General features: G+C 44.9%; 1 protein-coding gene across 4 annotated transcripts in view; it reads right to left on the bottom strand.

Moving 5' to 3' along the window:
• The window catches only part of NPAS2 (neuronal PAS domain protein 2), a 253,292-nt gene extending 231,290 nt beyond the window's left edge, over positions 1–22,002 (bottom strand). For all 4 annotated transcript variants that reach the window (XM_075336458.1, XM_075336460.1, XM_075336459.1 and 1 more), the window contains exon 1: positions 21,216–22,002. In XM_075336458.1, coding sequence (XP_075192573.1) covers positions 21,216–21,478 — 263 coding nt within the window. In that variant the 5' untranslated portion in view covers positions 21,479–22,002. The remainder of the gene's footprint in view (positions 1–21,215) is intronic.
• Between the last annotated feature and the right edge of the window lie 2,158 nt (positions 22,003–24,160).

The raw sequence follows: 24,160 nt of genomic DNA, 5'->3' as shown, positions 1-24,160 counted from the left end.
AAACTCCTGGTGGTGCAACATGGGGGGCTGAGTCACTAGGCCAGTCCTCACATAGCGGTGCCACATCTTCCTCCATGGCACTGGGCTGTAAATAATTAACAATCCGATTGGGTGCAGGATCAGTCCTCATTTGAACAGCTGGACAGGAGACTTGCCGATGCCCTGGCTGTCCACATTGATAGCATCTGAGCTGGCTCTCCCTCCATCCAAGGCGTCCTCTTGGGTAAGGGGTAGGGGAACTTGGAGGCCGGCTCCCACCTGAAGGTGCTGTAGGGGTTTGAGGATGATTCCTCCATGGGCTGGCTGGGCATGAGGCCTGCAAATGTCCGGGATGCCTACAAACATAACACCTGCGCTCTGTTACTTCCTCTCCCCGGCGTATTCCAGAAAGTGCAGTAGAAGCAACTGGAGGCACATTAACACGGGTATCAACATGTGGTGGCTTAGAGGAACGGGGAACAATGGGGACAGAATAACTGGGGGCATTCAGTGTTGTGGAGCTGTTAGGTGTCTCTCCATCCTCCAACAGAACCCTCCACTGAGGCTTGATAGTGAGCACCTCATCAGCTAGAGCAGCAGCTTCCTCCACTGTCGCTGGTTTTCTCTCACGCACCCATTCCCGGATCTCAGCGGGGCACTGGGCAAAGAATTGTTCTTTTAGGATGACCTGCAGGAAGGTCTCCCAAGATAAGGCCTCCTCTGCCTCCAGCCAGCGATTACATATTTGTTTGAGTCTATGAGCATATATCTTAAAAGACACTTCCCCATCACAGGCTAAAGCACGGAACTGAGTCCTGTAAGTGTCTGGGGTCACAGCATAATGTTCTAGGATAGTCTGTTTAATCTCCGCATACTCACAGTTTCACCGAGGGTCCATAGCTCTATAGGCTTCAGCAACTCCCCCCTCTAGGAGCCCAACCAGATGCCGGACACGCTCCCTGTCCGGGACTTCCATTAATCGACACTGATGCTCAAAGTCCTGGAAGAAGCCCTCAATGTCGCCTGCAGCCTCATTAAACGGCTTAAAGTCTTTGCGGGACACCCTGGGAAGTTCCCTCATGATGGGTGCTGGGGTTACAGTCTGTCTGGAACCTCTCGCGGCTTCCACAGCGAGCTGCTTATCCAGCAATGCCATCTCCTTCATCCTGCGCTCCTTCTCTTTAGCTCTACGCATGACCTCCATCTTATATTTTATGGTGGTCTCCTCTCCCAGCAAGGCCATCTCCTCCTCGTACCACACAACCCACTGACTTTTTTGGGTATTTACCTCCGGCTGCTGTCTTTCTTCCGTTTGCTGTGAGGATCCTTCCTCCACGTCATTTTGCGAGCAGACTCCTTCTAGCGCCTCAATCAGCTGCTCCTTGGAGAGTCCTTTGAAACAAACTCCTACTTCACGGGCCTTTGATTGCAGGCTCCCCAAAGTCCAGGTCTTGTACTCTGCAGTGCTGGTTCCTGATGTTGAGCCATTGTCCTCCATTCCTTCTGCTCTGATCCCACTGCTGCCACCAGTTTGTGACGGGGGTGTACAACAGAGCAAAGGATGGACGAGGCCGAGGGACGATCCAACAGGTTTATTCACAAGAACACTGGAACAGCACACGATAAGTCCACATAAAACAGATTCGGGGCCCTTCCCGACAACCCTCGGATTGGATAACAAAGCAATCGTCCTTACAGTAGTCCAAAGAGTTCCACACAATCCCACGGGCCGCCACACAGGCCTAGCTCCGTCCGTGTCCACAGCCACCCAGGCTCGGAGCTCCTTCTTCCTCCAAGTTTCAGCTCACTCTGAAGTTACAAAAAGGGAAATGCATTGTCTGTGCTCCTTGACCAGCCCACCATGTTCAGGGGGTAGGGGTCACACATCCTATCATCAATGGTTTGGTCCATCACAGGGCTCTGATATGTCTGCCAGCCACAGTAGATGAAGGGATCCCCTGCTGTGCAGAACAATGACTATTCCTTCACTGGCCAATGCAATTACAGACTAGATACACAACTCTGGATAGAAGACGACAGGCTATTTACATAATCACATTAGATGCCAAAACTGCAATTGTATGAGAGAGACACATTGAGACCAGTAGCTCCCCCAAGGAAATACATGAATTACAACTAATACAACCAGGGAAAAGTTACATGACATATTATACAAAATAAATGACAGGGAAATATACATATCATGACATAGTATCACAGCATATACAGTGAGAGGGTAAATTACATCTTCACAGCTCCCTCCTCTGTCACCCCGTGATCTGTGCTCCCTCACCTGTCACCCCGTGATCTGTGCTCCCTCACTGTCACCCCGTGATCTGTGCTCCCTCACCTGTCACCGCCGTGATGTGCGCTCCCTCACCTGTCACCGCCGTGATATGCGCTCCCTCCCCTGTCACCACCGTGATGTGCGCTCCCTCCCCTGTCACCGCCGTGATGTGCGCTCCCTCCCCTGTCACCGCCGTGATGTGCGCTCCCTCACCTGTCACCGCCGTGATGTGCGCTCCCTCACCTGTCACCCCCGTGATGTGCGCTCCCTCCCCTGTCACCGCCGTGATGTGCGCTCCCTCCCCTGTCACCGCCGTGATGTGCGCTCCCTCCCCTGTCACCGCCGTGATGTGCGCTCCCTCACCTGTCACCGCCGTGATGTGCGCTCCCTCCCCTGTCACCCCATGATCTGTGCTCCTGTGACGGGGGTGTACAACAGAGCAAAGGATGGACGAGGCCGAGGGACGATCCAACAGGTTTATTCACAAGAACACTGGAACAGCACACGATAAGTCCACATAAAACAGATTCGGGGCCCTTCCCGACAATCCTCGGACCGGATAACAAAGCAATCATCCTGACAGTAGTCCAAAGAGTTCCACACAATCCCACGGGCCACCATACAGGCCTAGCTCCGTCCGTGTCCACAGCCACCCAGGCTGGGAGCTCCTTCTTCCTCTAAGTTTCAGCTCACTCTGAAGTTACAAAAAGGGAAATGCATTGTCTGTGCTCCTTGACCAGCCCACCATGTTCAGGAAGTAGGGGTCACACATCCTATCATCAATGGTTTGGTCCATCACAGGGCTCCAATATGTCTGCCAGCCACAGTAGATGAAGGGATCCCCTGCTGTGCAGAACAATGACTATTTCTTCACTGGCCAATGCAATTACAGACTAGATACACAACTCTGGATAGAAGACTACAGGCTATTTACATAATCACATTAGATGCCAAGACTGCAATTGTATGAGAGAGACACATTGAGACCAGTAGCTCCCCCAAGGAAATACATGAATTACAACTAATACAACCAGGGAAAAGTTACATGACATATTATACAAAATAAATGACAGGGAAATATACATATCATGACATAGTATCACAGCATATACAGTGAGAGGGTAAATTACATCTTCACAGCTCCCTCCCCTGTCACCCCGTGATCTGTGCTCCCTCACCTGTCACCCCGTGATCTGTGCTCCCTCACTGTCACCCCGTGATCTGTGCTCCCTCACCTGTCACCCCGTGATCTGTGCTCCCTCACCTGTCACCCCGTGATCTGTGCTCCCTCACCTGTCACCCCCGTGATCTGCTGTCCGCTCTCCCTCACCTCTCACCCCCGTGATCTGTGCTCTGCTCACCTGTCTCCTCCGTGATCTGCGCTGCGCTCCCTCCCCCACCTCTCACCCTCCCCGATCTGCTGCCTCCTTCATCTCCTGTGATCCAGCTGCCTAGATCCATCCTGTAGGGTAACTATCCCCAATCTCACCTCCCACTCCCCTTCCCACCCATCCCCCCCTCCCCCCATCCTCTGCCGCTCCTGCATCCACTGCGCCCTCTCCCATCCGCCCCCACCCTATCCCAGCCGCCGTCTCACAATTACAGATGCTCCCTTTATATGCCGCTGCCCCCCCATCTGCCGCCGCCCCATCTGCCGCCCCCCCTCCCCACCCCATCTGCCGCTGTTTTTTTTTTCTATGCCATGGGGGTCTAGTTTCCAAAATGGGGTCACATGTGGGGGAGCTCCACTGTTTCGGCACCTCAGGGGGTCTCCAAACAGCATGGAATACGCTAATTATCCCAGACAATTTTGCGTTTGAAACGTCAAATGACGCTCTTTGCCTTCCGAGCCCTGCTGTGCGCCCAAACATTTGATTTCCACCACATATGAGGTGTCTGTGTACTCAGGAGAAATTGCACAATACATTTTATGGTGCAATTTTTCCTGATACCCTTGTGAAAAAAAAGCTACCTGGTTGAAGTAACAATTTTGTGGTAAAAAAATTTTTTTTTATTTTCACAGCTCAACTCTATTAACTTTTGTGAAGCCCCCAGAGGTTCAAAGTGCTCAATAAACATCTAGATAAATTCCATGAGGGGTCTAGTTTCCAAAATGGGGTCACATGTGGGGGAGCTCCACTGTTTCGGCACCTCAGGGGCTCTCCAAACGCAACATGGTGCGGCTAACGATTCCAGCTAATTTTCTGTTCAAAAAAGTCAAATGGCGCTCCTTCCCTTCCGAGTCCTGCCATGCACCCAAACAGTGGTTTTTCGCCACATATGAGGTATCTGCGTGTTCAGTAGAAATTGCCCAACAAATTTTGGGGGTTCATTTAATCCTGCTACCCTTGTGAATATGCAATATTTGAGGCTAAATTAACATTTTTGTTGAAAAAAGTAAAATGTTAATTTTTTCCTTCCACATTGCTTTAGTTACTGTGAAGCACTGAAGGGTTAATAACCTTCTTGAATGTGGTTTTGAGTAGCCTGAGGGGTGCTGTTTTTGGAATGGTGTCACTTTTGGGTGTTTTGTGTCATGTAGACCTTTCAAAATCGGTTCAAATGTGATGTGGTCCCTAAAAAAGTGGCTTTGTAAATTTTGTTGTAAAAATGAGAAATTGCTCATAAACTTTGAACCCCTATAACTTCCTTAAATTTTTTTTTTTTCCCAAAATTGTTCTGATGTAAAATAGACATGTGGGAAATGTTATTTATTAATTATTTTGTGTCATATGTCTCGTTGGTTTTAGAGCATAAAAATTTAAAGTTTGAAAATTACAAAATTTTCAAAATTTTCGCGAAATTTCCGTTTTTTTCACAAAGAAATGCAAAAAATATCGGCCTAAATTTACCACTAACATGAAGCCCAATATGTCACGAAAAAACAATCTCAGAATCACCGAGATCCGCTGAAGCGTTCCAGAGTTATAACCTCATAAATTGACACTGGTCAGAATTGCAAAAAATGGCCTGGTCTTTAGGGTCAAAATAGGCTTGGGGCTGAAGGGGTTAAAGGGAATCTGTCAACATGTTTTTGCTACCTCACCTGAGAATAGCATGATGTAGGCAAAGAGGCCCTGAGTTCAATGATGCATCACTTAGATTAGTGGGTGCAGCCGTTCTGACACAGTGAAGCATTTCAGATTTTGCATGTGTCACGCCCAGGGATATGGGGTACTCGGTTCCGAGCAGAGTCTCTATTGGGAATGTCACAGTGGTGGACGTTACCCGGTTCCGTGCCCTGGGCCCTTTTTATAATGGGGATATTTACAGGGGATTGGTGAATAAAGTTTGTTTGTGACACCACTTGCGGTGTTGCGGCTATATGTAGGGAGCCGCCGCTGCTGAATGTCTCTACTGGGGCTGATGGTATTAGCAGCTAGTATGGTCGTCCCTCCGCAAGTAGGGTATTGCCTCAGCGGGTGTATGGTGCAGTGGGCGTCGGAAGGAGTCCAGACAGATATTTAGTGCAACTGGTTTACTCACTTGGATGTTAACTGGTTGCCCGAGGCTGGCTGGTTTCGCCTCCAGGTCCCCATCGTACCAGTGCCAGTCTAGTTCTCTGGTACCTTCTTCCCCTGCACCTGTCTCCTGTAAGTGGGTCCTCGTGGTATGGAACACTGGGGGTCTCCGGTCTGTGGTTTGTCCACTTATGTCCACCTGACGGTAGCGTAAACCCTGTGGGGTTGAAGTCTCTGGTCCTGTCCCCAGTTCTCCCTTTGCTACTGAGTCTTCGGATTCTTTAGGGTCAGCAAGATTCTTGATGGTTCCCTTTGCTGTGCAGGTGTTAACAGGTCGGCTTGAACCTCTTTCCTTTCCTAGGATCCTGTACCTTGTCAGTGCGTAGTTCCGGGAGTACTCCACCGTACTCCACCAGCAACCACCTCTCCTGGGTACCAGGTCACCGTTAACCCGAGTCAGGACGTTGCTAAGTCACTCCTTTTCACCTCCACTGTCAACTCTTGTGTCTCTACTTTCTCCACAGTCTGCCCCTCCCACCTGGTCAACTAGTGGACTGGAGTGGCTCCACCTCTAGGCGACCATCCATGATCCCACTCTAGCTAAGTACCATTGTATTAGGGATTTGTTGGGGAAAACTGGGATTACCTGGGTTTTTTGTGCTACTGGCACTGGGGTTCTGGGTCCCTAAGGGGGTAGGCCCTACATCCTGGTGGGGATGCAGAACCTTGTAGCACCCTGATGGCTTCAGGAGCGCTACACATGTAGCAGAGCTCTGGGAGCCACCCTCGCCCACATCAGGCTTTCAGTGTACATTTCCATAGACCTAAGCTACTAATCACAGAGGGGGCGGAGTTGGACTACAACTCACACACCACTGAGACCCACTAATGATAAAGATAACAGGCTTAAGTTAGCATTTCAGGTAAACAAAAAAAGACTGTGAAATACTAGAAGAAGGGCTTCAATCTCTGTTTTAATACTTGCAACATGCTATCTTCAGGTTACATTGCAGAAATCTGCTGACAGAGTCCCTTTAAATCATAGGGTAGAACATTCATAAATGCCGTGCTCCTATTGCAGAGATAACTCACATAAGTGCATTCATAAGCTCTGTGCTCCTATCCCCAAGATACTAATGTAAAAACACCAGTATATCCACTATGAAGCAGCAAATTCCAGCGGATCACAGCAATGGGTGAATTAAAACTTACTTTTATTTTCACATTTAAAAATTGACAGACGGTATCCACAGAGATACAGGAAAAATCATCCAACACGTTTCAACAAAACGCAGTGTCGTTGGTTCTTATTCATGGATCATGGATTTTAGTTCATCTACTAGGTATGAACAGGTGCACGTTAAAAATTCCACAAAGTTACAAAACTGTGTACTGCAACAGTCTGAAAAGCTAAAATATTTCAATATTGAATATAGGAATTTGACACTGCATTACCACTATGTGAAAAAATTAGATACTTGGTTTACAAATTGGCCAATTTGTGTAAGCCCACAGTCAATGACAAGTCGTATCTCACTTTGTCGGGACCCTAAAATTCTGGATCCGCGCAGGTTCAAAAATACCAACCCCGGACCCAGAGTTCTCAGGGAACTCTGGATAATGATCCAGGTCCAGTAATTAAAAAAAAATAAAGGAAAAATAAAGAAAAAAAGGGGAAAGCAGATGCGTTATACTTACTGAGTCTCTCTGATGGCTGTACACTGCATCCAGGACGCTCATACTATCAGGGCCACTCATTATCCTTCACACATAAGCACTGCTTTCCCCACCAACCGGCAGTCTCCACATCTCTGATTGGTTGCATCCAAATAAGCCCCCACCCTGTGTGACAGCATATCTGAATGTTTTCAATCAGAGACGCTGTCTGTGTGTCTATATTGGTGTAAAAATAAATAAATAAAAAAATTGGCATAGGGTCCCCCCATATTATGATACCAAGCACAGATAAAGAATATGGCTACAGGCTGTAGCCCCCAGTCATGTGCTTATCTTGGCTGTGTATGAAAATAAGAGGGACCGTAGTTTTTTGCTCCCCTTCTTCTGCGAGCTCTAACTTTTTTACTTTTCCATCAATCTTGCAATATGAGGGCTTGTTGTTTTGTAGGACGAGTTGTACTTTTGAAAGAAACCATTAGTTTTACCATACAGTATACTGGAAAACAGGAAAAAAATTCCAAGACCGTTGAAATTGCAAAAAAAGTGCAATTTACAATTGTTTTTAGGTTATTTTATTCACCCTTTTCCCTATACACCGTGTGCAGAATTATTAAGCAAGTTGTATTTTAGAGGATTTTTTTTCATTATTGATCAACAACTATGTTTTCAATCAACCCAAAAGACTCATAAATATCAACGATTAATTTTTTTGGAAGTTGGAGTGGATTTTTTTTTAGATTTGGCTATCTTAGGAGGATATCTGTTTGTGCAGGTAACTATTACTGTGCAGAATTATTAGGCAACTTAGTAAAAACCAAATACATTCCCATCTCACTTGTTTATTTTCACCAGGTAAACCAATATAACTGCACAAAATCTAGAAATAAACATTTCTGACAAGCAAAAGCAAAACCCCAAAAAATTACTTACCAATATAGCCACCTTTCTTTATGATGACACTCAACAGCCTGCCATCCATAGATTCTGTCAGTTGCTTGATCTGTTTCCGATCAACATTGCGTGCAGCAGCCACCACAGCCTCCTAGACACTGTTCTGAGAGGTGTACTGTTTTCCCTCCCTGTAGATCTTACATTTTATGAGGGACCACAGGTTCTCTATGGGGTTCAGATAAGGTGAACAAGGGGGCCATGTCATTATTTTTTCATCTTTTAGACCTTTACTGGCCAGCAATGCTGTGGAGTAGTTGGATGCATGTGATGGAGCATTGTCCTGCATGAAAATCATGTTTTTCTTGAACGATACTGACTTCTTCCTATACCACTGCTTGAAGAAGTTGTCTTCCAGAAACTGGCAGTAGATCTGGGAGTTGAGCTTCACTCCATCCTCAACCCGCAAAGGTGCCACAAGTTCATCTTTGATGATACCAGCCCATACCAGTACCCCACCTCCACCTTGCTGGCGTCTGAGTCGGAGTGGAGCTCTCTGCCCTTTACTGATCCAGCCTCTGGCCCATCCATCTGACCCATCAAGAGTCACTCTCATTTCATCAGTGCATAAAGCCTTTGAAAAATCAGTCTTAAGATATTTCTTGGCCCAGTCTTGACGTTTTATCTTATGTTTCTTGTTCAAAGATAGTCGTTTTTCAGCCTTCCTACCTTGGCCATGTCCCTGAGTATGGCACACCTTGTGCTTTTTGATACTCCAGTAACTTTGCAGCTCTGAAATATGGCCAAACTGGTGGCAAATGGCAATTTGGCAGCTTCACGTTTGATTTTCCTCAATTCATGGGCAGTTATTTTGCGCCTTTTTTGCCCAACATGCTTCTTGTGACCCTGTTGGCTATTTGCCATGAAACGCTTGATTGTTTGGTGATCACACTTCAACGCTTCAAAAGTTTGGCAATTTCAAGATTTCTGCATCCCTCTGCAAGACATCTCACAATTTTGGACTTTTCAGAGCCCGTCAAATCTCTCTTCTGACCCATTTTGCCAATGGAAAGGAAGTTGCCTAATAATTAAGCACACCTTAGATAGAGTGTTGGGCTATGTGCACACAGTGCGTTTTTCGCGGAGTTTTTGCGCGTTTTTCGGGTGCGTTTTTGGCCTCAAAACTGCATGACTTTGCTTCCCCAGCAAAGTCTATGAGTTTTCATTTTTGCTGTCCACACACATCTGTTTTTTTTCAGCTGCGTTTTTGTGGTGCCACAAAAACGCAGCATGTCAATTATTCCCGCGTTTTTCACTGCGCTTTTCATCCATTGAGTTCAATGGGATGTTGAAAGACGCAATGAGAAACGCAAATAGCTGCGTTTTGGTGCGTTTTGGTGCGTTTCTAAGACCAAAAACGCAGCTATAAACGCAAGAGGTGGGTAGTAAAGTGACATGTACAGGAAGAGGATTCCTTCTGTCAGTATATACAGAAGCGTGAATCCTCCCGGTACCGTCACCGCCGCGTCCACCTCCAGTCCTGTGCATGTATGCTGCCGTGCGGCACCATGTACAGGCAGGAGGTGGAAGCGGCTGCGAAAACAAAAGTTAACAGTAGAAAAAAAAAAAAAAAGTTATACTCACCTGTCTGCAGACTCCCGGTGCCATGCCCGCTCCCATCTCCTCTCACGGTATCGCCACCCCCGCTCCGGCTGTGTGCAGACGGCTGGGAACCCTCCGATGGATGCAGGACCTGGCGATGGATCACCTGATGCAGTCACCTGACGCATCAGGTGATCGTAAGTATCGCGGTGACGTGGGCGCCCGGCCGGTATCAGCGGATGAGTCAGGAGACTTCATCCCTGATTGCCGGCAGCTGCTGCAGCGATCGGACGGGATCAGACTCCCGCCCCATCGCTCCAGGAGCTGCCGGTAATCAGCACATAAGTGAGTTTTTTTTTTTTTTTGCACCGATGCATCAGCTGATTGTATAATCGGCTTTTATACAATCAGCTGCTGTGTCATGTGATTCAGGCACTTGATCCTGACACATCATCTGATCGCTTTGCCTTCCAGCAAACCGATCAGATGATATTGGATCCGGATTGGACGGCGCGGGACCCTGACCCAGGATTACTGCGGAGGGGGGGTTCTTTATTTCAATAAAGATGGAGTCACTAATTGTGTTGTGTTTTATATCTAATAAAAATATTTTTCTGTGTGTTGTGTTTTTTTTTTATCTTTACTAGAAATTCATGGTGGCCATGTCTAATATTGGCGTGACACCATGAATTTCGGGCTTAGGGCTAGCTGATAATATACAGCTAGCCCTAACTCCATTATTACCTAGCTAGCCACCCGGCTTCAGGGCAGCTGGAAGAGTTGGATACAGCGCCAGAAGATGGCGCTTCTATGAAAGCGCCATTTTCTGGGGTGGCTGCGGGACTGCAATTCACAGCAGGGGTGCCCAGAAAGCATGGGCACCCTGCACTGTGGATTCCAATCCCCAGCTGCCTAGTTGTACCCGGCTGGACTCAAAAATTGGGCGAAGCTCACGTCATTTTTTTTTAAAATTATTTCATGAAATTCATGAAATAATTTAAAAAAAAAAGGGCTTCCCTATATTTTTGGTTCCCAGCCGGGTACAAATAGGCAGCTGGGGGTTGGGGGCAGCCCGTACCTGCCTGCTGCACCCGGCTAGTATACAAAAATATGGCGAAGCCCACGTCATTTTTTTTGTTTGGGGGGGCAAAGAAATCCTGCATACAGTCCTGGAAGGAGGATGCTGAGCCTTGTAGGTCTGCTCCCCCTGACTCCCCCTCAAGCATATAGTCCTGGATGGAGCATGCTGAGCCTTGTAGTTCTGCAGCTGCTGTCTGCTCTCCTGCATACACTATTGGATGGAATATGCCGAGCCTTGTAGTTCTCCAGCTGTCTGCTCTTCTGCATACACTAGTGGAGAATGAAGAACACATTGAAGAAGGAAATGACATCAGACCTTTTTTTTTTGTTCACTGATAAAAAACGCATAAAGACGCAGTGAGCAAAAGCGCAGCAAAACGCAGCAAAAAAACGCACCAAATCGCGGCAAAACGCATGCGTTTTTTGCCGCATTTTTTCGACGCAGGTGCGTTTTTGTGCGTTTTTAGCGGCCAAAAACGCACAAAAACGCAGCGTCAAAAAGATGCAGTGTGTGCACATAGCCTTAATGTCATTACCCCACACCCCTCCTCATTACAGAGATGCACATCACCTGATTTACTTAATTGGTAGTTGGCTCTCACGCCTATACAGCTTGGCGTAGGACAACATGTATAAAAATGATCATGTGATCAAAATACTCATTTGCCTAATAATTCTACACAGAGTATATGGAAAAACTGATGTGTCCATATGATGCTTAACGTCGGTATGAGTTTGTAGATACCAAACATGTATACTTTTACTTTTATCTAAGGTGTTAAAAAAATTCAGAAGTTTGTCCAAAAAAAGAATTGTGCTTTTTGCACCATTTTCTGAAACCCGTAGCGTTCTCATTGGGGCTCAGTGATGGCTTATTTTTTGTGTTTTAAGCTGATGTTTTTAATTATACCATTTTTGTGCAGATGCTATGTTTTCATCACCTGTTATTGCACTTTTTTAAAAAATTTGGCGGTGACCAAAAAACGTAATTTTTGCATTTAGAATTTTTTTGTCGATATGCCGTGTGCCAATCAGATTAATTGATTTTATCTTTTGATATGTATCGGGCATTTCTGAATGCAGTGATGCTAAATATGTGTCTATGTTTTTAACTGTTATATTTTCAATAGGGCGAATGGGTGCTGAGTTGAACTTTTATTTTTTCATATTTTTAAAAACTTTGTTTTTTTACTTTTTTCTTTATTTTTTTAGTCCCTCTAGGGGACTTTATCACTGCACAGGGTGATCGCTTGTTCATTTCTATTGATCAGAGCTCCCCCAAATTTTGCATTTTCATAGGTGTAACGAGAAAATCCACCATACACTTTGTTGTGCAATTTCTACTGAGTACAAAGATAACACACATGTGGTGGAGAACTATGGTTTGGGCAGATGACAGGAATTGGAAAGGAAGGAGCACTATTTGACTTTTGGAGCACAAAAGTGGCTGGAATAGATAGCGGACGCCATGTCGAATTTTCAAAGCCCCTGATGTGCCTAAATACTGGAAACTCCCCCCTAGTTACCACATTTTGAAAACTACATAACTCAAGGGATTTACCTACAGGTGTGGTGAGCACATTGAACTCACAGGTGCTTCACAGACTGTTATAACGTGGAGCTGTGAAAATTAAAAAAAATTTTTTTACCACAAACATGTTGCTTTAATCCATATTTTTCACAGAAACTAATACAATATGGAAGGAAAAAAAATGAAAATTTAACGTTTCCCACAAAAATGTTATTCTCCCCCCAAATTTTACATTTTCACAAGGGATAAAAGGATTAAGTAGACCATGCTATTTGTTGTGCAAATTCTCCTGAGCACACTGATACTCCACATGGAGTGTAAACCTACTGTTTGGGTGCATAGCTATGATCTACTATGTGCTGATTCATAGGCAAGCCTCTATCTAAAACTGAACCTGTCAAAAACTGAACTTCTCATGTTTTCTCCCTCTCCCAACCTTCCCAAACCCAATATTACCATTTCTGTGTGTGGTTCTACCATTACGCCCCAGCAGCACGCCAGCTGTCTTGGGGTTATATTTGAACAATTCGATTAATTTCCAACATCCACACATTTACGCGGGCCCTAAAAATGCATTTCTTTAGACTAGCCTATCACCTCACCTCCCTCATCTAATCTAGTCCCATTCTGCCCGGCATAAAATTTACTTCCAATTCTGGTCTCCTTGTCCTTCTGGTTCCTTCCTCTTCATGTACTTTTTTACACTCTGTATGTATAAATTCTGGCTGGTGACCGGTCCACGCAGCTGATTTTGAAACCCCTATTAAATCAAAGGCTGGATCATATATGACAAGCATTTCTCCCCCCTCATTCACCTTTTGTGGCTCCTCTATTTCCTCATAGATTGTAAGCTAACGAGCAGGGCCCTCACTCCTCCTGGTATCTTAATGTTGTTATTTTATATTGTCTCATATTGTCTGTACATGTCCCCTCTGAATTGTAAAGCGCTGCTGAATATGTTGGTGCTATATGCATATTATTATAAGCTATCAAGAGTTAACCTCTGCTAGTCAGCTTGCCCCTGTAATCACGTTATGGGGAGACCTATCACATCGGCTCCCCCCTATTTATAATGTTGGAATCCTTTTACCCATGCCAGCTATAGTTTATTCTGTATTGGTCTGTGAAGTGTGGTGTCCCAGACTCTCTCTGGTGAAAGTTGTGTTTAGCGGTGCTTTTTGCTTGGTGGAGTGTACCCTTCTTGTTTGTACTTCCTTCCTGCTCTTGTTTTCTTCCTGATTCTTTTATTGTCTTAGCCTATGTGTGTGCATGTTGTGTGACAGAGCTTTAGTTTTTCCATTGTCTGTCTTCTTCTGTGGTTTCAACACATTCCTATTCCGTCCCTCCCTGGGGGAGAGGAAATTAGATCAAGACTAATCAGGAGCAGGATCAGGAAGGAGACTCAGACCTCTCCACCATTGGGAGTATCCCTGATAATAGGGATAGCATGCAGCCCTCTAGCTTTAGTGACAGCTTAGGAGCCCTGGGTCCCCGCTATCCCAAACTCATTGTGACATTATAGTTGGCCCAAGTTTATATTCCAGCATGGACTCCGTTTCTGCGCTATCGAGGCAAATGCAGAATTGTCTCTCCAGGTAGCTGAATTAAAGGGCACGGTACAGCAACAAGCACAGTCCGCCACACCGGTGCAATCTGTTTTAGTCGCTGGATTATCAGAACCAAACTGCCCCTCCTGGAAAGATTAGAGAATCATGTAAGTTATACTTCTGCTTATGTACCTACTTCTCCTAAAGTGAGGCACAATGGGTGGGAATTGTGATCTTGCTCTTGAGTGGGGTCCCACAAGCATGTCACTGGTTCCTTGTTGGTAGACTATTTTTTCTCTGCACTTGGGCTCATCTATGATGATCTCGACAAATTATCTTTAGCCGAGTCTAAAATCCATTCACTGCAACAGATAAATTGGCCTGTAGAGGACTATTGCATTGAATTCCGGTGCTGATCCATGGACACTCAGTGGAACGACGCTGCGCTCAAAAGCCAGTTTTTCCAGCGTGTATCTAAGGGGGCTAAGGAGGTGTTGGTTATGTATAACACTCCTCCTTCATTTGAGTGTGCCATGTCTCTAGTAATATGTATTGATCACCGTTTTCTGCATGGGTCTCATAAAACCAAGACTCTCTGGGAGGGGGTTACTGTACCACCATTACTTCTGGAGGCCTCACTCGATCCCATGCAGCTTGGAGGGACATTCCATGGGGGAGAAACTCCTCTATTATTAAAATGAGATGAGTTTGTTTTCCGTGGCAAAAAAGGACACTCTGTCAGTACCTGCCCCATCGTGCCAAAGGAAAAATGGCTGTTGAAAAACTTTTAGACCTAGGCCAGTTTGGGGATTACAACTGGGGTCTACGTATTTCCTCAATGTTTATTATTATTACCCTTGAGCTTTAAGGTTGGGGGCCTAGATGTCCCTATTTCAGTCTTTTTGGATAGTGGTTCTGGGGCAAACATTGATGAACAGTTTGTTCATTCTTTTGGGTTAGAGGTGAAGGAGTTATAGTCACACTAGGTATGGGGAAGAACCAAGCAAAAGCGAAGGGGAACCCTGTGTCTACGGAAGGGGAGATGGGCACGCCTGACCAAACCTACCAATGGCAACTGGCTTCCCTCACTACCTAAATTGGTTTTGCACCTATGCGCCGAGCAGGATACCTGGCTCTGGCTGACCCTGAAATATACCCTAGATAGGGAACAGATGGGATGAGCATATAGTCAGCCTCATTAAGCTCTAAAGGACACACAGGGAATACACACTGGGGAAAGTAAACAAATAACTAGGGCTGGGCGGAGCTGGACTGTAAAAGTCTGGATCTGCATGGTTTCAAAGTTCCCCGGGTGCCAGATCCAGGTCCGAGATTCCAGGTGATTTATCAGGCACTCGAGAAAATAAAAAATAAAGAAAAAACAAAGAAAATTAGAATGAAGCGAGCGCTTCATACTTACCCAGGCTCCGGCCCGGCTGTACGCCGCCCCCACGCTGTGGTATGCTGCTCCTGTGCCCTTCCTGGGCCATTCAATTCATATGCACAGCTTTCCCCACCCAACGGCTGGCCTGGCCTCTGTGATTTGTTGCAGTCAGATGCGCCGCAGCCTTTGTGACGGCATCTGCCTGCAGTCAAGGCTCACGGTAAATGCTAGAGTGTAAGGGCTCCATCAGTTACACTGCTTTCCCTCCCACTGGCTGTCCTGGAGAGTGTGATTGGATGCAATCAGCTGACACGCTGACACTCAGGGTTGGGGCATGTCTGACTATGTGTCTGACTGTAATTAGCGACCCAGGCAGTGAATGTGAGACCTGGGAGCAGCGTACAGCCATACTGGAGCATTGGTAAGTCCACCGTGCTTACACCCATTCCCCTATCTATTCTACCACCATTTTTAATCTCTGAATTCTGCTCCCCATAGACTTATATGGGGCAGATTCCGGACCGGATCCAATTTTTTTTTAAAAAAGAGCAGGGACCCGCCGATCTAATTTTTTTGTGAATCCGCCCAGTTCTACAATAACTTCTCTCCAGATGACTCAGGGAGAGCAGCTGCAACAACAATAACGTTTTTCCAAAGGAATCCAAGCCGACTGCTTGCACTGAAGACTTGTAAAGGGTACTTAAACCTATCACCAGCAAAGAGTAAAGGCCAATTTACACTCAATGACATCGCTAACGAGATGTCGTTGGGGTCACGGAATTCGTGATGCACATCCGGCCCCGTTAGCGATGTCATTGCGTGTAAAACGCACGAACGACCGTTAACGATCAAAATTATTTACCTTATCGTTGATCGTTGACACATCGTTCTAATCCCAATTATCGTTGCTGTTAAAGGATGTAGGTTGTTCGTCGTTCCTGCAGCAGCACACATCGCTATGTGTGACACCACAGGAACGAGGAACATCACCGTACCTGCGGCCGCCGGCAATGAGGAAGGAAAGAGGTGGGCGGGATGTTACGCCCGCTCATCTCCGCCCTTCTGCTTCTATTGGGCGGCCGCTTAGTGATGTCGCTGTGACGCTGAACGAACCGCCCCCTTAGAAAGGAGGCGGTTCGCCGGCCACAGTGACGTCACTAGGCAGGTAAGAACGTGTGACCGTTCCTAGCGATGTTGTGCACCACGGGCAGCGATTTGCCCGTGATGCACAACCGACGGGGGGCGGGTGCTTTCACCAGCGACATCGCTAGCAATGTTGCTGTTTGCAAAGTGCCCTTAAGGGGGAATGAGAGTATTTAAAAACACAAAGAGAAGTGCTGATGGCTGATGATTAACAGCTGAAAAGGTGAGGAAATCTGCAGGGTTCTAAAGCAAAAGTAACTAACACCAAGCAGAGAAAAAGGGAAAATCAAATAGCAGCTTGTGTAGTGAAACGCTGCAACTTCTACAACCGGAAACTACAGGACTGTCTGTAAAGAATGACATACCCATGAAAGGTATCTAATCCGGTATGTATTTTTGCAATGGATCCATCTCCCCTTTTTTTTAGGGTGGTTTTGTTGAATGTGTACAGGGGCTGAAACTCCGTATTGGGGTACTCCATTCAGAGCTCATACCGTGTTATGGACTTGAAGGCCTTCCTACACAAATTCTATTAAGGTTCCCCTGGTTTGCATTACATAACCCAACTGTTGACTGGAAAACTTAAGATATAATTAAATGAAGCACATATTGTAAAGAACACTGTCTAGGAACCTGTATTTCGGTGGTTACCTCTAGTCTTTTGGATCCTCTTTCAGATTTTGGTGATGTGTTTTCTTAGAACTCTGAGAGGAGTTATCGCAGCATATACCTCATGACTGCACCATAAGGTTGAAGCCAGGCTAAGTTGCCCAAGTACAGACTGTATAGTTTGTGGGCCCTGAGAGATTAGCTCTTAAGGAGTATATAACTGGGAGTTTGGCTAAAGGGCACATCAGGCCATCCTCATCTCCGGTGGCTGCTGGTTTCTTTTTTCTTAAAAAGAAGGATGGTGGACTACAGCCATGCTTGGACTTTCGTGAGCTCAATCAGATAACGGTTCGTAATCCCCTGCTACTCATTCCTGACCTATTTATTCAGATTGCCAGTGCTAAATGGTTTTCTAATCTAGACCTTAGAGGGGCCTATAAACTAGTCCGAGTCAAACAGGAGGATGAGTGGAAAAAACAGTGTTTAATATGTCGGAGGGGCACTTTGAAAATCTGGTGATCCATTTGGTCTAACCAACGCGCCTGCAGCATTCGAGCATTTGGTTAATGATGTGTTTTCTCATCTCTTATGTTAATTTGTAATTGTTTACCTTGATAACATACTCATATATTCAAGGGATTTTTGGTCTCATTTGGAACATGTCAGATAAGTATTACAAATTCTCAGAGTGAATAAATTGTATGCTAAGCTAGAAAAATGTGTGTATGCCGTTCAAGAAGTTCGTTTTTTGTGTTCAGAATAGTTTAGCAGCTTTAGTGATAGTATAGATAAAGTATAAAGTCCAGTTAAGATAACGAAAAGAAAGAGAAGTCAAAGAAGTATAACTAGAATATTACCCATAGTGTGTTTAAAGGCACTCCACACCATGTCTCCAATGCGTGGTTCACGTTGCTCCCTTTTTTATGGGGCGTTGAGATGTATTGTCTTGCAGCGTAAGGTGTTATGTTGTTATGTAAAGGTTTTTCTCTGTGTTTTGTGTTCATTTACTTTAACTTACACGATTAGTAATGGGGGTTTGATAGCCCCCTCCCCATTAATAACCTTTAGCTTAATGTCAGCTGTGATTTTCTTGACAAATCACAGTTGTCATTAACCCCTTATAATATCCTAATTGCTACCACACCAGGGTAATCGGGAAGAGCTGGGTAAATCACAATGCTGGATTCAAATCCCACTAAGGACAACATCTGCAAAGAGTTTGTATTGGTTTGGTACTCCAGTTTCCTCCCGCACTCCAAAGATATATAGATAGGAAATTAAGATTGTGAGCCCCATTGGGCACAGTGTTGCTGATTTATGTAAAACACTGCGGAATATGTTAGTGCTATATAAAAATAAAAATTATTATGATTTGTGATTGGGGCATCTAATGGATGTGCCAATTCTGTGGCGGCTGTGGGCTGCTATCTTTAAGCTTGGGAGAGCCTAATAACTGTGGGCCTTCCCAGCCCGAGAATACCATTCCCCAGCTGTCTGCTTTATCTTGGCTGCATATTAAAATTGGGAGGGACTCCATGCTGTTTCTTAAAATGATTTATTTACATTTTTTAAAAAGCCGCATAAGGTCCCTCATATTTTGATACACAGCCAAGATAACGTACACAGCTGGGGGGTGCAGCCTCCAGCTGTCTGATTTATCTGCACTGGGCATTTTTTCCAATTATTTATTTATTTTTACACTCCACTCCACCCAGACAGCTTGTGTGATGGCAACTAATCACAGATGTTGGCACACCATCAGTCTTACTGAAACCAATCACAGTCACTGTCACAGACGGTGGGCTGGGGAAGCAGTGCATATTCATAAGTTTTAATAAGCGTACCCGGAATTTTGCTTCCTTTTTTCCTTTTTTTTTCTTATCCAGGTGGCCGAACTTGAACAGTAAACCAAACTTCACTGACAAGTCCATGTTCGGGGTCCGAGAACTCAATGGACTTACATCTAACTTCAACTTACATACTACGAAACCTTGGCATTTGCTTGGCCACTGAACTTTGATAATCAGTGTCTCAATTGTACTGGAAATTTCTGTTTCCTATACTTTTCTCATCTTGCTTTGAGTTCATGTTGGAGGTATACATAAGATGATTTTTCAATTTATACCTCCCATGGAAGCCTGAAACATATCCCTATGTAAAAAAAATACTAATAATTAAAAAGTATCTTGTGCAACATACAGTATGTTTTTATACTGTGTGGTTCTGTATTGGAATGTTGAGTAGAATATACTTTCCTATACACTGAGAAAAAGGACCCTAACCCTCTTTATGGTATAAGGACATTCTGGATAAGGCCGGGGTAACAGGAGCATATAGCATCTGATGTGAGAGAATCAGATGAGATATGCTAATGACAAGTATCATTTTACTGTGAGAATGGGAGCACAGGCATGGAGAACTTTATTTCTCCATCTTCTCTACTGTCTGTCTCGGTGTATATCGAACTGCACTCAGATGACATCCGAGTGCAGTCCGATGTTTCACATGCACCCATAGACCTATATGGGTGCATGTGATCCGAGATATGCTGACAATCACAGCATGCAGTGAGTTTTTATCTCATGCTGAATTGGCATGAGAAAAACATGCTGATCGACACTGCTCCATAGTATAACACTGGAACAAGTGCTATCTGACAAGACATCGGATTGCACTTGTCCGTGTTATACTGTTGTGTGAGCGAGCCCTAATACTGATGCATAGATGTAGTCATTCTTAAAATAACACACAAGAAAGGTATCACAGAGCAGAAAGTTAACTTGTTTTCACAGGCTCCTCTATAACATTACCTATCTATAGCATAGGTGAAAACTAATTGATCAGTGGGGTCCAACCAGTGGGAAAGCACCTATTGGCAAAACAGAGCACTTTGATCACTATTCATTCCTTATGGGGCTGCTGAGCAATGACCTTGTCTTTTTCTAGCAGCTTCATAAAGAATGAATGGAGGGACCTACTGCCCTGTGTTTGCCCATCAGTAAGTTGACATCTATCATGTTAATAGCTAAGGTGATAATGTTTTCTCAATGGACAATCCCTTTAACACAACAAAGCCATTCAATTTGTATTGTTGGGTGTTCAATAACATTCTTCTGCACCAGAATATCTTTTTGCATCATGATATCTTTTTTATTTACATCCATATACCTCGGATATGAAGAAAGCTGAGATGTGGACTGAGTCTAGCTGGTATACATACACGTAGGCCTTATCTCCGAGATCGTTAAATAACTTTATACAATACAGAATTAAAATATACCTATAACCTTTGTTGAAGTGGCTTTAAGAAAAGTGCAACCCCATATAACATCCTAAAAACATGGAAGAGGGGGTTAAGACACTGACTTTACTGATGTGATTTATACATCCCCTTTCCTCCTCCTTTTCTTACCATCAAACAAGGTTCACAGTCCAGCCTGATACCTCTGATTCCTGGCAGTAATCTATGTACAGTTTTTCTAGCCGGTAGAGTGCACACCTTCACTGCCTTTTCTTCGTGACACTACACTGCTGCTAACAAACCTCCTTCTCCATGACCTGAGTCCCAGCATTGTCCATATGGGAAATACAAGCAATTACTATTGCCGCTAAAAAACTTTTTCTTCCACCAGACTCTTCAGGTGGACAGGTAATTCACTGGCCAAGCGACAACCCTCGTCTTGTAAAATAATACTAGTATTATAAATGGCAAATTTGGCATTGGGGTCCACCAAATTTACTTTACACCTCTAAATTAAAACCAATGATATTTTTTCATGTTTCAAATAATAATTGCTATAGCTCAAAAGAGTTACTACCAATTGTCTACCATCTGCTGTTATAACAGTAGGGCTCTGCACCAAGAAACCAGTGCCATGCATGAAGCATACAAACGCGCAAGAAAACAGAGTGATATGACGAATAAAGGACAGTTTAAGAATGAGGCACATATTTGTTTCCTTGGGACTAAATTAGACTTGACAGACACTGAAAAGGCCCCTGCATCCCTCGAACCCAGTGCTCTTACCTGACAGCGTCGTGGTTTTCTGGCCGCTGTGCAGTTTGGGCTCTAAACTTTGCTTGGTGCTTCCGGATGACTGTGCTGCTGTCCGCAGGGGCGAGTTGAGGGACAGGCGACCAGCAGCAGCTCTTGGCTCCCTCTGGGTAGGTACTCTGGCTGTTGGTAGTGTCCAGTGATAAAGTTTTGGTGATTCTGGAGACACTGGTCCCCCGAGTTTTACTGTTTTTGCCTCCTGTGCCACCGTATCTCATGATGTAAGGGGGCACCATAGACCAGGTGTGTCAGTGCCAGTTTGAGGTTTCTGCAGCACACAGGCAATGACAGCGATATGCCAAATCCTGGACTCCTACAAATTATTTCTCTGCTTTCTCCAGCACTGTGACTAGGATGACCAAACACAAATACAGATGGCATTTCCACAAAGTTATTGTCCTTGTGCCAGTCAAGGGCATGTTAGTGTGCTCTGTTCCTACCAGCTGCTGACTGCGTCGACAGCGTTTCTTTACTATTGTCATATGGCACCAATGCCAATGGAGGGAGCCAAGAGGGGTGTTAGTTCAGGGTGCCATTCTGACGTGAGTCACACAAGGAAGCTGAGGTTGGTAAAAGTTTTTCACCATCAACAATAATTCCCGGTATTTCACAAATGGACATTGAAATGGAACTCAGCTCAGCAGCACGGAGGGCTGTATGCAGCAGGGGGGTCTCATGAAGAATAGACAGGGGAGGCTGCACTTTGCCTGCATGGTCTGAAAACAGATTACTGACAGGGAAGAGGTATCAGACAGGCTGGACTATCAGAGCCTGGTAGGAAGGAGGAGGAAAAGGAGGTGGAACCCATAAAACAAGCAGCGCTGCGATGACTGAGTACAGAGCATAAGAAATGGGATTGTCTTAACCCCTTCATACCTGTTTTATGGATATTACATGTGGCTCTTACAAACTGCTCTGCTTTCCTTTAAGCTTCCTCAAGAAGCATAAAAAAAATTCAATTCTATAGTATATAACGTTATTTTACTATCTTTATCTGGGCAATAAGGTCTATGCAGTACAGCAATGAGCAGTCCACATTTTGTTTTTACTGCATACATCAGCAGTAAAGATGGTGAGAATCGATTTACAGGACCATGTCCAGTGGCCAGGTCATTAATCTGTGACCGCTAAACGGAAGCCATGTGAACTGTTGCTTATCTCCTGGCATCCCCTGCTCCCATTTTGGCATAATATTGTTGCGGCATGACACATATGTGGTGTCTCACCAGGCCACCTAATTAAAAGAAGCGCTGCAGATTCCAGGAGGCAGTTCTCATGGATCTCATTCAGCAGCCACGGATCTGTTTTCCGTAGACTTACATGTTAAAAAACAAATCCTGCATAAATCATTTTTTTTCAAAACGGACAAGAAAGTTGTGTTTGCACAACTTTTTTGCCAACGGATTACTGCTGGACCATGCTAGAGGATGATTACTGCATATGTGAACTTGGCCTAAGTGACCCATTTGCTGGGTCAGTTTGCACCGACTATAATCAGGGATATAACCCACTATATGCCTCTAATATGTCTATATAGGACAGTATGCGTCCAGTGGATCTAAAGACCATACTCTGGGTCAGTACGCTTTGATAAACTTTTTTCAGTGTGTAGAAATGTTTTCCCATATAGAGGGCACCATTAGAAAAAAGTATATAGAAAGATTTACCACTTTTATACCATGGGTGCCTATGGCACTTGAAATGTTTGTTTTTTTAAGTAACTACAATCAAGATAGTTGTGCTTTTGTGTGACCATCTAGATTCCAGTGTTACATGAATAAGGATCAACCATTCTCTGGATAAAGTCTGTTTGAAACTTCCGATATTCACGTTCTGAGTGTGGAGAACGATGTCTGGACAGGTGGCAGGTTTCCTGACCCAAACATAACCTCAAAGGTATATATTAAGAGGAGACTCAATGCTATTCTGGACATTGCGGCGGTACTAGGACCATGAATGATGTGATAACTTTAGTGAAGAAATGGAATCCCCTTCCTCTCTACTTATTAGATACTGTGTTTATGCCATGTACCTTCAGATCAGAATACCACTTTAGATTTTAGAGAGTGGCTCAATTAAACATTGTGGTCTCAGATCAAAAATTGTTGTGCACCCCTGCTTTAGAAACCGATAGATCTGAGGCTGGAGCACCTGTGGCCCGAAGCTCCTTCCACAAACCCCTCTTCTTACAGATAGTATTACTTGATCTGTATTTTTTATGGAAAAGCTGGGAACCTCAGTGCTAGAGGCAGGCAGTGTGGGTGGATGTTTGCGGGCTGTGGAATTGGGTCAGGAATAATATAATAAAAGTATACATTTACTAACAAGAGGGGAGCCTGGTGTAGGTGGTGTCAGCTGGGCTCCAGCTCTCCAGCACAGGAAATGTTCCACTGACCTACATATTTCTCCAAACATACGTGACCTTTTTTCTGCTGTGTAGGAGGAGGAGGAGACAGGCAGGATCCAAGATGAGGAGGAGGCAGAGACTGGGGAAGAAGTGCAGCATGAAGGCAATGGAAGACGAGAAGGCTACAGCAGCAGCAATACCACAGCCTTTAACTCTGATCGCGCACAATCTATGACAGATGTTCCATCCTGGCACAATATGAAAAGCAACACTGGCTGTTTTCTGTCACTGTGTATTCTTCATATTACATATAAGGAAGATTAAAGAAATTAACCCTAAGGAAAAGAAAACAGCTGGTTGATTTGTCTATATTTCTGCACATTGAGTTCATTCATTGCGTTCAACCTGTACACCAGAAAAAAGTTCCAGGCATACATGTTAATGTCTTCAGAGGCCCCCAAACAAAGGTCAAAGGAGAACCCTGATATGCATCTGATATGCTCATATCTGCAATTTGTTCAATCAACTGTATAAGAAATCACAGCAGGCTACTAGTGATGAGCGAGCACTA

The sequence above is a fragment of the Anomaloglossus baeobatrachus genome, chromosome 2 (assembly GCF_048569485.1).
Source record: "Anomaloglossus baeobatrachus isolate aAnoBae1 chromosome 2, aAnoBae1.hap1, whole genome shotgun sequence".
Classification (NCBI taxonomy): Eukaryota; Metazoa; Chordata; class Amphibia; order Anura; family Aromobatidae; genus Anomaloglossus; species Anomaloglossus baeobatrachus.
The sequence above is the reverse complement of the archived record's forward strand: the minus strand, read 5'-3'. Positions and strand labels throughout refer to the sequence as shown.